Source organism: Perognathus longimembris, chromosome 1, assembly GCF_023159225.1.
Source record: "Perognathus longimembris pacificus isolate PPM17 chromosome 1, ASM2315922v1, whole genome shotgun sequence".
NCBI lineage: Eukaryota > Metazoa > Chordata > Mammalia > Rodentia > Heteromyidae > Perognathus > Perognathus longimembris.
This window is the reverse complement of record NC_063161.1, coordinates 91,814,407-91,832,651: the sequence shown is the minus strand read 5'-3', so window position 1 is coordinate 91,832,651 and position 18,245 is coordinate 91,814,407. Positions and strand designations below refer to the sequence as shown.

General features: G+C 42.4%; 1 protein-coding gene across 1 annotated transcript; it reads right to left on the bottom strand.

Moving 5' to 3' along the window:
• Positions 1–4,244: 4,244 nt before the first annotated feature.
• Rfk (riboflavin kinase) lies at positions 4,245–14,618 on the bottom strand. Its single transcript, XM_048332232.1, has 4 exons — positions 14,176–14,618; positions 12,977–13,128; positions 8,135–8,237; positions 4,245–6,100 (listed from the first exon to the last, which is right to left on the bottom strand). Exons 1-4 carry the CDS (start codon positions 14,255–14,257, stop codon positions 5,970–5,972), a joined length of 468 nt encoding a protein of 155 aa, XP_048188189.1. The 5' UTR covers positions 14,258–14,618; the 3' UTR covers positions 4,245–5,969.
• Positions 14,619–18,245: the final 3,627 nt, after the last annotated feature.

Here is an 18,245-nt window from a genome sequence, read left to right as displayed (position 1 = left end):
CAGTGATCAGAGAAAATTTGTTTTTCCTCAGGTGGAGACTTCTGAAACCTTGGGCACTTGCAGAGTTCTCCTATGCTGTTCTTTGTCTACATCTCCAAGGCACTAGAGAAGCGATGGGGCATGGTGCTCCCTTATGTACTGCATGTGGCTGAGCCCAAAACTCCATGGCTTACATCAGTAATCCTAGCTACTCAGGAGGCTGAGATTTGAGGAAGTAGGTTCAAAGCCAGCCCTGGCAGGAAAGCATGGTGAGACTCTCATCTCTAATTAGCCACCAAAAAGCCAGATGTGGAGCTTTGGCTCCAGTGATAAAGCACCAACCTTGAGTAAAATAAAGCTAAGAAACAGTGCCCAGGCTAAGAGACACCCCCAACACAAAAATAAATAAGTAAAAATTTACGCTAATACCAGTTTAAACACTGAAGCAACAGTTTGAATAAACTGTATTCATCCACACTATATTTGCCACCATATCCTAATTTATCATTTAAAATCAATTGCAATTTCACAGTACACTAAAAGTCACTGTGTTTAGGATGAGCCTAGCCTTCTCTGGCTCAGTTTGCTTTAATCTCTAATTAAAATGAATTCTCTTTGAGTCTTTCCTCCTGTATAATCCAGATGAAATATCTGTAGTGTATGCACTCTTAGCAGACGGATTCTAAGAGGTTCTTTAGACCCTGGACCTCTGGAATCTTCCCTCTGCATTCTTCTAGGTCACTTCACCACCCCAGACTGCCATCTTTGGGAGGGCTCACCCACACTCCTTATGTTGAGAGTGAAAAATGGTACCTCTTTTGTTGTCTAAGACTGATCTACACAACATAATACAAATATGTCCCACTTCTACCCACTTCTAGGGCCAAACAGACATGTCATGCCCTCTGATGGCCATATGAAGTGGACACACAGCACAGTTACCTTTTTCTAAAAGGTTCTTCTCTCTTCATCTTGTGTAGGTCATAGGCAGGTGATGGGCAGCAGCAGTTCAGTCTCTTAACATAACCAAGACTTTCTAGGACTTGGTATTGGAATGTTGGAGCATTGGCATCTATGACCAAGATTTTACCCTTGGCAAGCTCTTCCAAAATCATGATAGCTCCACTTTCATGTCATCTTACAGATGAGTGGACTAAAGACAGGGAGGAAGAGGAGAGCAGACCAAAGGCTGGGAATCTGCAAAAGCAACTTGAGTTTGGGGAATATTCAGGCACATGACACCTTATGCATGTAATGTATAATGATACAGTAGTCAGTGAACTTGAGCCATCTCTCCTGACATTTGCTGCCCATTCCAGTAGAGCCTGTGAATTGGAGCCAAAGTGCTTAACTCCAGACTCTTGTTCCTAACTATGTATCAAGTTGATTAAGGCTATACACAGTGTTTGCAGCCTCTACTAAAACCTTTTAGTTGCTATAGATTTTTAGAAATAGGGGATTTTTAAAATTTAAATCTTAAGATAAGGTGATTATTTGGTTTACTTAAATACTCATTAACAATAAATAGTTAATTTAGCCAGGCATGATGGTGTTAGCCTGTAATACCAGCATTTGGGAAGTAGAATGCAGGAATTTCTGAAGTTGAGACAAGCCTGGGCTACACAGCAAATGCAACACTTAGCTAGACTGTCTCCAATAGCTAACTTCATTGGGACAAATTATTACACTTTCAATGCAGCTATTTACATACTGTGTATTGATGTATATTTATAGCTTATGAAAAGTTGAAATCCTTTTTTTCTTCAAGATATTAAAGAATCACAATCTCTGTAGGCACAGAAAAAAAAAAAATGGAAGCATTTCCAGATTGTAGAGTAAGCATGAAGCATGCCAGGACCCAAAATGGCAATTTTGAAGGAGCCCCTTTTGCGGCTGATGTAGCTGGTACAACTGCACCCAACTGAATTTTCATTCTAGCATGTAAGAGCACATCATCAGTGACTCCAAACTTTCTAGTTCTGGAACCCTTGAAAATCTTATGACAACTATGACTCTCTTGTGCAATTGAAAGTCATAAAACTTCACTTAAATGAAAATTCTTGCAATTTTAGAAGCCTTTTGTATATCTCCCATACTAAAAACCATCATTGTGCTAGGGTGATTTGCAAAACTTGCTATTGTTATGGAAATGTTGCTCAAGTAGAGGCCAGGGGAGAAGTCTGATTTTGAAATGTACTAGGAATCTCAGAATATTCATATTAAGACTTATTGGCTTCAGTAGTGATTTGAAAATAATGCAAAAGACTTCATTTGATAGAAATACTTGATGGGCAATCTTTAATGAAAATAAAATAGCTTTACATTTGTTAGCAAAATGACTTCCTGCGTAGTCCTAGGAACTCTTTTGAAGGCTCAGAACACCTGGAGGGATTTGGGGGTGAATCTGAAATTCCCGAGTGACTAAAAATCAGTAAGAGCTGGTGTTTATTAACCAGGATCCAAGCAGAACCCAGACCAAGAAATGCAGTAACTCTTCCAGAAGTGCTTAAGGTGCCATTATTCTGTGCATAAAATCAAAGTGGATATAAAAACAATGTGAACCTCCAGGGAGGAAGAAGCATGGGCACATCTACCCAGGCAGGAGCTTTCATATCTTAGTAATGGAAGCCTTCATGTGCAATGAGCCTTCTATAGAGTTTATACATTTAGGAGTTAAAACCTGTGCATGAACTTTCCAGGCAGAGTTTTGCATACATCGCTCTGATCAGAATCGTGTCACACAATTCCCAACTGCAGGTTGTTATGTCTTCTGAGCTGAAGATTGGGTGGTTTTTTGCTTGTTTTGTCAGTTGTGGGGCTTGAACTCTGGGCCTGGGTGCTGTCCCTGAGCTCTTCAGCTCAAGGCTAGTACTCTACCACTTGAGCCACAGTGCAACTTCTGGTTTTCTGGTGGTTGGTTGGAGATCAGTCTCAAGGACTTTCCTGCCTGGGATGGCTTTGAACCCTGATCCTCAGATCTCAGCCTCCTGAGTAGCTGGGATTACAAGTGTGAGCCACCAACACCCACCCGGATAAAGACGAGTTCTAAGATGAGTAATGAAAATGTCTGTAATGAAAGTAGCATAGTCATGAAGGTTACGGATGTCTGTTCTAGAGCAGGAATTTTGGAGCTAGGCCCTACTTATATTTTTCTGGCTCTTGTAAATCCAAAATGTAACACAAACTCTCAAGCTCAGGAAGTGGGTTTTGCATACTGATGCCCCATGAATGTTCTCCAAACAACCCTCAGGCATTGTGCTATGGCTATGGGCATCAATCCCACCTCAAGAAGGCCAAGCCTTGGATTGCAGCCCCTCAACTTGCCAGGTTCTCCACAGCTGCCACCAAAACACCAGCCATTCAGGACCCTCACACATCTCAAATAATTAAACACCAGCCACGGGGGCTGGGGATATGGCCTAGTGGCAAGAGAGCTTGCCTCGTATACATGAGGCCCTGGGTTCGATTCCCCAGCACCACATATACAGAAAATGGCCAGAAGTGGCGCTGTGGCTCAAGTGGCAGAGTGCTAGCCTTGAGCAAAAGGAAGCCAGGGACAGTGCTCAGGCCCTGAGTCCAAGGCCCAGGACTGGCCAAAAACAAAAAACAAAAAAAACAAACACCAGCCATTCAGGACTCTCACACATCTCAAAGAACCAGCCAGCAAATCTGAAACTTCAGCAGATAAGGGAAAAGATGCAAATAAACAGACACAAAAAGAAAACTTTATCACTTACTCAAGATTTATTTCAAGGCCTGAAAACATTCAGATTAATCAGTCTGAAACTCCTATAATTCATGAACAGATCAATACAATGTAAAACTTTTTGAAAACGTGGACAATTAAATGACCGCTAAACATACTATGTGATTTACAAAAGCAATGGCTAAGAGAATGCAAGGTGATAGGACAAAGAACATGCCCACAGTGACAAGACAGCAGCACACCATCCAGACTAAATACACACAAATTTGTGCTTACATTTTCCATGTCTGTGTTTAACTTTACTTCAAAGGCCTCTAGTGATTGAGGCCACCTTTCAAGTGGGATTTCTAATGTTATAATGAGGTTTAGGGCTTGGGCTGGATATAGCTCGCAGATTATCTGCCTAGCATTCATAAGGGCATTCATTCCCTACACCAAAGGGGCAAAAGATACACATCTTTGTGTATATGCATGTTCATATATATTTAGAAAGAAATGAAAAAGCCACAAACTGCATCGTTTGCCCTAAATTCAAATTCCTCCAAAGAGGAAAAGAATCAAATGTATGCATCCCTCGATTACAGAAGTGTTAATATATTATGTTTCCTATAACTGTAATTCACTTATGCCAATCAGGGAGAGCAATCTGTAATGCGTTAACTTTAAAACTAACTTCTATATACTTTAGCTTCTACTGTCACCTGCCTCCCCATCAACACATCTCTGTGAAGATGAAAGATGATTTGACCAGCAGAGTAATCTTCAATTTAGTTCGTAAATATCCTAAATTTCTTATTTTTGCCACTATAAATGAAAGGACTTGAGTGGCTAGAACTTACAGTCATTAGCATTAAAAAATGAAGAGTACAGAAATTATATAACTTTAAAAGTGCTCTTCAACTTCCCAGTAAACTACACAGAGCAGACACCACTCTAACAACCCTCATTTGCTCTGGAACATATAATCACATTAAAAATAACCTTCCAACTATATCATAATTTAATTGGTTAATAAATAGTTTCCTCGGGGGGGAAAACAAGCATTTTTTTTATTCTTTAACAAACTGATACATACTCATCAATGCTATGTGTTACTTTAGATCAGAGGTCATCTACAGATGAACTAATTTCTTTTTTCTAAAAATCCAATACAAATATGCAGTTAGCCACTGTTCATATAGATGTGGAATAGAATAGTATGGACAGATCCAATCCATTAGGTGTACGGTGGCAGGATATTCTGAGAAAAACAAATGCTCATTCATTAGAGTGGGAAGCCCCAGCCCACAGGCCATATGAAGTCCCACAAATCATCAAGTGCATGACAGGACAGAAACATATGCTTTCCCTCAGATGTCCAAGGCACAGCTAACTGTATGGATAATTTCATATGGCCTAGAATGTGATAAACATGCAAATGGCCCTTGGCTGGAAAACAGTTCATCACCTCTGGACGGAAAAAGAACCAAAGTTAAAAGAAAAAACAATGTTAAAGGAGGAATATCTGCTCTTAAAAAGAAGCAAGTCCCAGGTGTATAAGAGGGCCAGGTATAGCCCAAGTGGTAGAACTCTTGCCTGGCAGACTTGAGGCCCTGGTTCAATCCCCAGTATCGAAAATAAGAGAAGAAATATATAACATAAAAGCAAGACCCACAGCATAAAAAACATTCATTTTAGAGTCTTCCAAAAAAACAACAGGCAGGGGGACACTAGGCCACTTAGACCTGAGGCAGTTCTATAGAGGCATGTACAGAGTACAATGAACAAGCCTCACACGGAGAAAGAGGAAAACAAAATCCTTCATGTCTACAGTTAACACATGAATATCAATATAAAATATACATTCTGGATATTCCTCCTTTAAAATAAATTATCAAATTTCTATTTTAAAGCCTTCTGTTGAGCAGCACAGGCTATACAGATACACAACACTGGCATTCTAAAATGAGGAACTGTATGTAATTCTCATCTAAAATTAGCAAGCTGGTGTTTTTACCCATATGTATATACATTCTATTTCCATTATAAGACACTTAGTATCCTTCTAGTGGTTCACTTTAATCAACATTACATTTAAAAATCTTGATTTGTTTAGTGCTACTGCATGGTGGGTTTCATTAGCATTGAAGCATACATTAATAGGGCAACTTCATGTAATGTCAGAACTCATTCATAGCCAGAGGAAAATATTTGACTTTCAAACAAAACCAGGATGGGTCTGCACAGTTATGATCAGTGAACTACTAGAGAACAGAATAAACAAAAAAGATACTTTTTTCTCTCATCAGTGACCATTCATAATTTTGCCTTTAGAGACCTGGAAAAAATTGTCATCTTTGAGTTTCAAGTGTTCTGGGGAATCCAGTAGTCTTTTAGCTTCCTCAATATCCCCTTGAATTGCCGCAATGAGTGACTCTGCAAAGAGAACATACCAGTTAGGATGACAGGTGACTGCTGGTACACTTTCAGTGATTCCTGTGCTCAGCCTCCGCTGAAAGCTCACAGGCCAGTCCTAACTCTGACCATGGCAGATGCCCAGTAACTGCCTGTTCTCTTTTTCCACATGTAAGTAAAAGTTAATGGCACATAAAGGCTATCCCTAATCTTGCAATGTATTACAGAAAAGCACAGGCACAAATATATACTGAAAATGCCCAATAGGAGAATTTAACATCTCTTCTTTTAGGTATTCCACTTATAAAAGAAACTATTTTAAGATGATGCTAAGTGAAATGAACTCCATGTTATAGAAATGACTGTTATATCACTGTTGTAATTACTTTCAATATGCCATGTGAAACTGTAGCTTCTTTTGTTGATAATCCTCTTGTATCCCCTTCCTGTGGTTGTACCCACGCTATCACTGTATCTCATCTGAGTACCCTGAATACTGTATATACTGGTATTAGAACTAGGGAAGTAAAATGGAATATCAAAATCGAGAGACAAAGGATAAAAAGACAATCGACTCCAAAAGCAATACTTGCAAAACCATTTGGTGTAAACCAACTGAACAACTCATGGGGGAGAGGGAGAAGGGGAGGGAGGAGGGGGGAATGAGGGAGGAGGTAACAAACAGTACAAGAAAGGTACCCATGGCCTAACGCATGTAACTGTAACCCCTCTGTACATCACTTTGACAATAAATATGTAATTAAAAATAAACTATTTTAATTTATCTGTTTTAATTTTTAAAATTATTTTAAGAATGTTTTATAATTTATTTTATATTTATTTAAAATTTAAATTTATTTTAATTAAAACTTTATTAATAGTCATTTATTTTACTTTTTAAAAATTTATTTTCATGGTGCTTGAACTCAGGGCCTGGGTGTTGTTACTGAGCTTTTTTGCTCAAGGCTAACACTACCATTTTGAATCATAGTTCCACTTCTGGTTTTCTAGTGGTTAATTGGAGATTAGAGTCTCATGGATTCCTGCCCAGGCTGGCTTCAAATTTCAGATCTCAGCCTCCTGAGTAGCTAGATTACAGGCATGAGCCACCAGTGCCCAGTAAAAAACTTTATAATTAAGTTAAAACTAACACACACCTTATAACATCTAAAACCAATGTTCACTGATTGTTCCTCCCGAGGGAGGCATTCTGGAAGATCTCATTAAATTCCTGTTTAAGAAAGGCAGCCTTGGGGGCTGGGGATATGGCCTAGTGGCAAGAGTACCTGCCTCATATACATGAGGCCCTGGGTTCGATTCCCCAGCACCACATATACAGAAAATGGCCAGAAGTGGCGCTGTGGCTCAAGTGGCAGAGTGCTAGCCTTGAGCAAAAAAGAAGCCAGGGACAGTGCTCAGGCCCTGAGTCCAAGCCCCAGGACTGGCCAAAAAAAAAAAAAAAGAAAGGCAGCCAGCCTGGTGGGATTGACTCTAAGTTCCAGCACTTACGATGTAAGTGCTACAACTGATTTGGGTATGTCCCCTATAGTTCCCATGTTGAAAACTCCTGAAAATTATATTGATGACATTTGGAAAGGGAACCTTTGGGAGGTGATGGGATTATTAGGGCAGCTGGATTAGCTGGTTATCAGGGGAGTGGCTGTGTTACAAGAGTTAAGTCCTCCTAGACTCTTTTTCACTAGCAGGAGTCTCTCACCAGATGCAGACCAGCTGCACATATCTTGGGACTCATAGCCTCCAGAACCAAGAGCTGGGTGAACATCTGTTCTTTATGAATTACCAGCCAGGTACTCAGTTATATAGATACAAAACCAGACTAAGAGTGGTATGGAGAAAATAATTTCTATATGTTAATTTCCTCCTCCTCTATGAGGTAGGGAAAATAATTCCTCAATAATAGCTATAAAAAACAAAGGAATTAACTCATATAGAACTCTTAAAATAGTGCATGTTGCATATTAAATGCTCAAGTATCAAATGCCACACCCTCATTATTACTAACTAGGAATAATAGAGGTTAGCAGGAGAACTCACCTAAAGAATCGAAGTTCTTTTCTGGTCTGAGGTAGCCAACAATGGCTACATTGAGGATTTCCCCATAGAAGTCTTCTTTAAAAGTATGCATGATGTGCGTTTCCTAAAAATAAAATGTGAAGATTACCATGAGATTATAATAAATATCAAGTAAACTTGAAATCTATCTTCAAGTGTATAGTGGGTCAATTAAAATGAAACAATCAAGCCTCAGTAGAATTCTAAAGACCAATTCTTCCATCATTTCTGTCCTAACCTTATATGCAACTCTGAACAGGATAATGGATGTGTTATACCAAAACTCTGGTATGGTTCACTGCTCAGTAACTTCTTCAGTTTAGATAAATCATCTAACTTTCAATAGATTTCATAAAAGAAGAAATTTGAGATCAAAAGGCAAGGACTGTACACACAATCCTTCAGAAGCTATCCAAAGACAGAAATAGTCAGCTAGATTAGGATGATGGGATCGAAAGCAGTTAAAGTGTAAACCATTTAGGAACATCTCAAAGTTTATCTTGACTTGAAGAAATCTAATCTATGAAATGATCATTAAAACTGAAGTATCAATCTAGAAGAATCCAGCTAAATCATTCAGAGTAATTACTAAAAGCAACAGAGATAACTGGTTAACCATGTATTATTTAAAATAGGAACCAGACCAAAAACAGGAAGGAAATACTTAGATGAAGGCAAGTTTTACATTCTCTTAGAAAAATAAAAATTGCCTTTCATAACGTATTATTTTTCTTGGTGGTTGTTTCCTTGTTCTGATTCCCACTCTATGTTCTGGGTTGGGACCAAGCCCAGGGCTTTTCTTTGTATATGCAAGGAAGCAGGAAGCACTCTACCACTAAGCTACACATCCCAGTCCTAGTGTTCTGAGACAGGGTCTCACTATGCTGCCCAGGCTGGCCTAGAACTCCAGATCCTCACCTTGCCTCTGGAGTGCTAGGACCAGAGACATGAGCTGCTCATGATCTTTTAAGATGGGGGTAATGGGTTGTGCCCACTTTTCTATGTGGGAAATCACTTCACACACAAACGCTAGTATACATATACCCTTAAAGAGCAACAGAAATAAATTTTATCACCCCTTATCTTCTGTATAACAATATTCTTCAAAATTTGGGGAAAAGTGGATTGTCAGTTGAGTTTATGATACAGGATAAGTAAAAAATTTACATCCTCCCTAAACTGATCTACTCTCTCTAAAACAACCAACAAGATTCAAAGTTAACCAAATTAAAATACTAGCTTCCAGAAACTGACAAGCTATTCTAAAAAATTAACTTTGACTACTACTGCACACTATACTCAAAAATCATTATGGAACTGGAAATGTGGCTCAGTGGTAGAATGCTTGCCCAACATCTACAGGGCCATGGAATGATCATTTTAAGACATAATTCAGTTTTTAAGAGAAAAAGTATCTTCTTGACCTTCATGTAAGAAAGATTTTTTTTTGGGGGGGGGGGGGGGGCTGGCCAATACCAGACTTGAACTCAGAGCTTCACACTCTCACTTCTTTTTCTTGTTCATAGCTGGTGCTATGCGACTTTGGTAACACTTCTATCCTGAGTTTCTGCTGGGTCATTGGACAGTCTCCAAGACTGTCCTGTTTCTGCTGTCTTTGCACTTGAACTTGGTATCTCAGCCTCCTGAGTAACTAGGAAAAAGTACTGAATAACCGTTACCAAAAAATAAACTAGATTATAATTGAAGCTAAGAATTAGGAGGCTAGAGATGTACCTCAGTGGTAGAGCATTTATCTAGTGTGATTAGGGCCCTGTGTTCAATCCCAGCACAGGAGGGGGCGGGGAGGGGGGAAAGCTACCAGTAAGTTAAAAAATTTAAACACAGAACAGGAATTTGTAATACATAATTCCATCAAAAGAATTAGATTTAAGTCATGATAAGAACTTCAAGATCCTGGGGTTGGGGATATGGCCTAATGGTAAAGTGCTTGCCTCACATACATGAAGCTCTGGGTTCCACTCCTCAGCACCATATATAGATAAAAGCCAGAAGTGGCGCTGTGGCTCAAGTGGTAGAGTGCTAGCCTTGAGCAAAAAAGAAGCCAGGGACAGTGCTCAGGCCCTGAGTCCATGCCCCAGGACTGGCAACAAAAACAAAACAAATAAACAGAATTTCAAGATCCTAATACCACACAAATTTTTTTTTTTTTTTTTTTTTGGCCAGTCCTGGGTCTTGGACTCAGGGCTTAAGCACCATCCCTGGCTTCTTCCTGCTCAAGGCTAGCACTCTGCCACCTGAGCTATAGCGCCCCTTCTGGCCGTTTTCCATATATGTGGTGCTGGGTAATCGAACCAAGAGCTTCTTGTGTAGGAGGCAAGCACTCTTGCCACTAGACCATATTCCCAGCCCCCACACAAATTTTTAATAAGGGTGAAAAGACTTGAATGAGCACTTCAGCTATTCATTTCCAGCAAAAAGTGAAAGGGGTGAAGCTCTGAATTGTATGAACATCTTATCAGTAATTTCCCCCAATTATCAAGGATTTCTAAGACCTTCCTAAAATGGCTCAATGTGAATTCCTGTTATCTAAATAGTTCAAGGGCTAGCCTCTACACCCTTCCTTTCTGAAAATATCCATTGGCTGCAGGTCTTTAGGGCTCAAACCAGCAGTCCGTTATTATTGCTTATACCAGCACTTACGTTTCTGTGGTTGTCCAACTGTGACACACTGTCTTATTATCTTTTCAAAGAAGTTAAATTTTAGATGGCTACAAATCTGTTTTTGTATTTCACTTGTGCTAGCAAAAGATTAAGCCAAATCCAACAAATGAAATATTTAAGCTGTGGAGATCCTGTAAAAGTAGAACACAAAGAAACCCTATACCCTGAAGGTGATTTTAAAAAGAGAGGACTCAGAAGGGGTAGGGATAGCTCTGTGGCACAGTGCTTAACATGCATTTATTTGGGCCTGAGTAAAAAGCCCTAGGGTTTGGAGGGAGACTGAATGAAGGAGAACACATCAAGTGGCACCAGCCCTTTAGTAAGAAGTTCTGTATTTTGCAAAACAATCAAGTAATTAAATTCTGAAGAAGCCACATTCCAGTAAGTGTAAATAAATGAGCAATTATTGTAACTATGGATTGCAACTACTTCTCATCTATGTGACTTTAACAATATACAAAAAAACCTTCTGTGTTATAAAATCTATAGATGGTTTGTCTAATTTCTTATACTGCTTAAGTTAGCATGAATTCAAATTATACTTACAGAATTTTAGGAAGTTAAATGTAACAAGAGAATACATAAAATGGAATGAGAATAAAAATGTGTCACTATTAAAAAAATGTAAAAGTATAACAAAAGAGCAGGGCACTGGTAGTTCATCCCTGTAATCCTAGCAACTCTGGAGGCTGAGATGTGAAGCACGAGATTGGGAGCCCAACCCTGGTAGGAAAGTCTGTGAGACTCTGATCTTCACTAAACTATAAACACACACACACACACACACACACACACACACACACACACATACACACACACACACACACACACACACACACACACACACACACACGGTAGAGCTGTGGCTCAAGGGGTAAAGCACTGGCCTTGAGTAAAAAAGCAGCTCAGAGGCAGTACGTAAGCCCTGAGTTCAAGTCCCAGGACTGAAAATTTAAAAAAAAAAAAAGTAACAAGAAATGTGCAAAAGCAGACAAATAGAGCTGCTCATGCCTGTAATCCTAGTTGATCAGGAAGCTCAAATTTAAGGATCATGGCTGAAGGCCAACCTAGGCAGGAAAATCCCAGAGACTCATCTTTAACCACTCAAAAGCCAAAAGTGGAGCAATGGCTCAGTCATAAAGTCTAGCCTTGAGCAAGAAAGTTCAGGGATAGTGCCCAGTCCCTAAGTTCAAGCCTCACAACCAGCACCAAAAACAGACAAATAGAAAACAGCAACAAAAACAGAAATTCATCCATATCAGCAAATTAGTTTAAATGTAAACGGGTTAAATTCTCCTATTAAAGGGCAGAGATGGTGGCTCATACCTGTAATCCTAGCTACCTAAGAGACTGAGATCTGAAGATCATGGCTCAAAGCCAGCCCAGGCACCAAAAACTCCAGGAGACCCTTATCTCAATTAACCACCAGAAAACTGGAAGTGGAACTGTGGCTCAAGAAGCTGGAGCTCAGGGCTGGGGATATGGCCTAGTGGCAAGAGTGCTTGTCTTGTATACATGAGGCCCTGGGTTCAATTCCCCAGCACCACATATACAGAAAATGGCCAGAAGTGGCGCTCTGGCTCAAGTGGCAGAGCTCTAGCCTAGAGCAAAAAGAGGGCAGGGACAGTGGTCAGGCCCTGAGTCCAAGCCCCAGAACTGGCCAAAAAAAAACATAAAAAAAAAGGTGGAGCTCAATAGCCTTCAGAAGTCAGGAACAGTAGCCAGGTATTCAAGCACCATGGGGGCGGGGGGAGGATGGTAGGAAGGCAGAGATGGGCAGAATGGATTTTTTTTTTTAACAATCTAATTACATGCTACCTACAAGATAACTCACTTTGGGTGTAAAGACACCAATAAGCTTAAAAGGATGGAAAAAGATAGCCATTCAAACAGTAATGCAATGCTTCCCAGGGCCAGCCTGGACTCATTTCCTCCTGCTTCAGCCTCCTGAGCCCTGGATTACAGGTATGTTACACTGGTACAGTGCTATCTCACTTTCACATTCTTCAAATATGCTGTCAAGAATTTGAGTATTTGAACTATCTTGTGCTTAGTACTGATGAATGCTATGTGCATTTAACGCAGCCAGTGACTCTAAATCATCGACCTGTTTGCAGTTAACTAGCAAAACACGACTCTTACCATGGACTTTTTCAAGTTCTTATAGTACGGGTTCCAGCCAATGCTCACCACCATTTTGTGAACATCTCCGCTTCCAACACTGGCCCAACCATAATAAATGCCGGTGGATACATCAGCTGGGAGATTGTCTACTACTTGCTCAGGAAAATTAGCTAAATAACAGAAACATTCAGTGTTAAAAGGTTTCATATTAAATACTGATTTAAAAATATCCCATGTAAAACTAGTCAAAATATTTTACACAAGATTTCTAGAACCGTGATGACTAATCCTGTACTTCCTAGTTCTACATGTCTTTTTCCTCTTCATATGGACAGGTTAGGAATAAGGTAGAAGGCAATGGTATATAAATCTCTCAAACAGAAGCGAAAGAAAAACACTCTAAGTGTTAGGAAATAGTGATATTAAGTCAGGAAGCATGAGGCCTGCTGGAGGTCACCCAAGTCTCTATTCCAGCTATGCAGGAGCAGTTCCAGCAGGTAAATGGCTTGACTCCAGGAATGTAGACTCAGCTTGGGCAACACTACACAAGACCGTGTCTATGATTATTTGAAATTAAAAAAAATATTTTAGGCTTGCTCTTTGCTAAGTAGATTGTGAATAACATGATTCAAATTACACAAACTTAAACCCCAAGCTTAAAGACTGAATGAACAGATCAATGGGCAACCCACGTGTATTTTTAAAGGACAGAAATTAAGCAGCCAAATCTCCAAAACAAAATCACCAAACAAACTAAAGGCTAGCCTTCTTCAAACGACCTGTTATTCCTTGAACATCATATAACAATGCAGCTTTATTGGTGGTACTAGGGGGATGGAACTCAGGCACTTCCGAATGCTGACGAGCGCTCCATGGCTAAGAGTCACGCCCCCAGCCTTTCTGGGTTTTGGGGGAGACACTTCCCCTCCGCTTCCCGAGTAGCTGGGATTACAGTAGTGTACGACCACTCCTGGCTTGGTACATAATTATACATTTTAGGAAGATAACTTTGAAGTTGGCTCTGGAGAGCAGCCAAGACAGCTACACTCGTTTCTAGCAGACGAGACAGGGTGTTGTGACAGTAGAAGGAAGGAGGATCCTGGGGCTCACCTCGCCTCCGCTCCCCGCCCCAAAGGACGCGAGGACTTGTCTCGGCCCGCCGCCCCTCACAGGTCCCCCCAAGCCCCGGCCTCGGAACCCCCGAGCCCCGCACTCACCCGTGGGGATGCCGAGCTGCTTGGAGCCGCGGCCGAAGCCACGCACCACTTGCCCCCGACAGAAGTACGGCAGGCTTCTCATGATGCGGTCCGTGAGGGACACGGGTGGGGACCCGGCCCGTGAGTCCGGCGGCGCCGCCGTGGGGGTGAGGCCCAGGCCCAGCGGACCAAACGGGCAGCACCGACCAGAACCGTGCGGGAGGCCGAGAAGCCGGGTGGGCGGGCGGACCGCGGGCCGGGCGGCACCCACGACACGCCGCGGTGGGACCCTCACACTGCCGACCCAACGAGAAGCTTCCAGACAACTTCGGGGGTGCGTCTGCCGGCCAGGAACTGAGGCGAGAGCCGAAGTAAGCGTGGGTGTGGGCTGGAAAGGGGCTCGGAGCTGAGGCCCAGCCACGAAAGATCCACCCCGAGGCGCCCCAGCTGCCGGACGCACACTGGAAAGGCTGAACTTGTGCGCCTAGCTCGGCTTCCGTAGTCCCACCCCACCGTGACCGTGGCCACGCCTCCTATCCGACGCGGTCCCTCCTCCTCGGCCCCCTTGGTCACGCCCCCTACGCGTCCGTGGCCACGCCCCAACCGGCTTGTGTAAGCCGCCCCACGGTTGCTTCTTTCTGGGGGCGTCGGAAATCGGGGTCCGGAACCATCGCCCGGGTTCCTTTTCCTTTCGTCCTGTTCCCTAACATTCCTGACGTCCAAGTGACACGTTCTTTGGCTTCTCGACAAACTGCCGGGCGGATCGAAGGTCGCAGACATTCCATTCTCTATGGAAGCGTTCCTTGGTGCGCCCCAGTCTCAGCTAGGTCAGCGAACCTCAAGAGCCCTCCCCTCGCCCCTCGCTCCTCCTATTCTTCCCCTTGAGCTTCCCCTTCCCCCCCACCCCTTCCTTCCCTCTGCCCTCCTTTCCCTCCCTCTCTTCCCCCTACTCCTCCCCTTCCTCCTTCACTCCCGCCCCCCTTTCTTCACCTTCTCCCTTCCCCTTTCCTCCTCCCCCTGCGCAAGCTAGTGCGCGCCGCTCTCTCTCATCTTCCCTCCCCTCCCCCTTTCCCTTTCCCCTCTGAAAGGCGTGGCCTGAACAATTAGAGGAGCCTGGTAAAAGCCTGACCTCCACCCTTTAGCTGGTTAGCCTTTTGGGCTTGGCTCCTAGAGCTCCCGGAGAACAGAAGGGTTGGTTGTCCCATGGGTAGACTGGACACAAGGTGCCTTCACTTTGCAGAAAAGGTGAAGTGGTTCTCTTCTGGTTTTCTCAATAAATTTAGCCCAAACACTGCAATCATTTTCCTTCACGTGTATATAAATCTGATAACTTATCTGATAGAAAAAACAGATACCCTCTGAAGGAGACTTGTTGGCAAGACTTTTATTTCTCCCTAACACTAGCGTGGATAGCACCTGGTCCCTAGCCAGCACTCCAGAAATATTTGTAAATATTTCTGTAAATTATTTTCTGTGTGTGTGTGTGTTCAAGTCCCCCCCCCACCCCACCCCCAGGTTTGACTCAAAGGCTTCAGAATACTGTCTTCCAGCATTTTCACTCAAGGCTGGCACTCTACCACTTGATTCACATCTCTACTTTGGGTTTTTCCACAGTTACTTGGAGAAAAGAGTCTTTCAAACTTACCTGCCTGGTGTGGCTTGGAACTTCAGTCCTCAGAACTCAGCCTTCTGAGTAGCTAGAATTACACTGTGAGCAGCAGGGCAAATTGTAGAGTACAGCGAGTGCCAAGAAAAGAAGGCACTAAGGTGAATGCACCAGGGGAAATTAAGGTGAACGAGCCAAAGTCCAGGTCCTCTGAGGCCCAGTGTGGTGGGAAGGAGTGTCTAGCACACCTAATTGCAGCAACAGAAACCCTTACAAAGTGCTTACTGGAACCTGGGGGTCAATGCTGGGGCCAGTAGAAAGACCTTCAGGTAGAGAGGATAAGTGGAGCACATGGTTTTGTGGACAGTAAAACTATTTTGTGTGTTTCTGTAATGCTTCCTGACAAGATATCAGTGTCAAAATTCATAGAACTACATTGAAGGCATGGCTCTAGTGATAGAGCACCCACCTAGCAAATATGAGAACCTGGGTTCTAATCCCTGTACCACTAAAAATAAACCCATGAACTGTACAGTACTTGCTAATTTAATAAGGCTCATTAAAAGGCATGTTTGTTGAGGGGGGGATTTATGTTAACCAAAGTAAGCCAGACCCAAAGAAACAGGTTGCCTGATTTCCCTCATTTGTATTAATCAGAATGTGCCTATAAATCTACAAATAAACACAATGGGTGGTAAAAGACTAAAAATTACATTTGGACATGATAAATTAAACAAGTATCTAGACATTCACACAGTGAGGACTGCCCAGGAGAAAAACCCCTCCCCACTTCTTTACCTGCGTGAAACCAGCAGTTACCTGACTATATGTCAGCAAAGGACCCCAGACTCTGAGGACAGTTCCTCATCTGCTGAGGTCATTTCCTGGACCCACTGGTCACACCTTCCTCCGGCCAGGCAGTGAGAGGTTCCCCAGACTCTGAGATCACTTCCATATCCACTGTGGTCCCACCTCCCACCTTTCCCTATATAATCTGGCTCAACACGACTCCCCTCCTTTTTTTTCTTTCTCTCTTTCTCTCCTTCCCCTCTCTCTCCAAGTGCCTCTATCTTGTGGGGGCTGGCAGTTGTCTCTCCCCCAATAAACTTTTTTCTGCCTGAAAAAAGTGTAGCAGGCTTCCTTTCCTGGAAACCTTACAGACCAAAAGCAGGTATTGTTTTCTTCTCTCTTTTGTCATCAGTGGAGCTTGAACTCTGGGCCTGGGTGCTGCCTCTGAGCAATACAGCTCAAGGCTAGTGCTCTGCCACTTAAGCCACAGTGCCACTTCCCAAAGGAAGACATTCTTAGGATTACAAGGACCCAGAGGCTGCATATGACCATATAAAATGATGCTTATAGAAAGGAACTCCAAGAAATGGAAACAAGAGGTTTTTTATTTTATTTTTTGTGTTTTTCCCCTTTTCTCACTGTTTTTGATTTCTGTACCTTTTGTGTTGTGTATAAGTTTATCTGATTTGGGGAGGAAAGGGCAAGCACAGAAATGGTGGGACAAAGGGTGAAGTAATTCGTTAGTGATACTAAACACTGTTGGAAATGAACTATACAACTTGTGGGGGAGAAGGATTGGGAGGGGAAAAAACAGAAAACTAGGGAAGAGATGACACCATTCAAAAAGAAATGTACTCATTACCTGATTTATGTTACTGTAGCCCCTTTGTATATGTCATTTACAATAAAAATAATTTCTATATTAAAAAAGGCTTACTTGGGCTGAGAATATGGCCTAGTGGTAGAGTATTTACCTCTTATGCATGAAGCCCTGGGTTTGATTCCTCAGCACCACATATACAGAAAAAGCTGGAAGTGGCGCTGTGGCTCAAGTGGCCAAAAGAAGCCAGGAACAGTGCTCAGGCCCTGAGTTCAAGCCCCAGACCTCACAAAAAAAAAAACAAGAAAAAAAAAAGGCTTACTTTTAAGCTGGGCACTATCCCAGTTACTCAGGAGACTGAGACCAAAGGATCACAGTTTGAAGTCAGCCCAAGCAGTAAAGTCCCGGAGACTCTTATCTCCAATTAGCCAACAACAAAAATGCGGAAGTTGCACTGTGGCTCAAGTGATAGAATGCTAGCCTTGAGCACAGTAGCTCAGGGACAGTGCCCAAGCCCCGAGTTCAAGCCCCAGAACCACCACCAAAAAAGAAAAAAAACAAAACACATTATTTTTCAAGTGAATCTAAGATTTGCTAATCTTTGGTCTGACATCAAGCTTCACATCCCCAATATCAAAATAATTACCAAGTCTTCAAATCTGTCATCCTCTGCCACCCAGCTGGTTTCCAGTCTCTCCCTTACCTAGACAGCTGCTGCAGACTTAAACCCAATTAATTCCAGTCACTTTTTTGTTTGTTTTTGAAACAGGATCTGGGTATACCTTAGCCCAGGGTGGACTTGAATTCTCAGTCCTCCAGCCTCACCCTCTTAAGTGTTGGGAATACAGGTGTACACAACCACACCAGCTCTTGCCT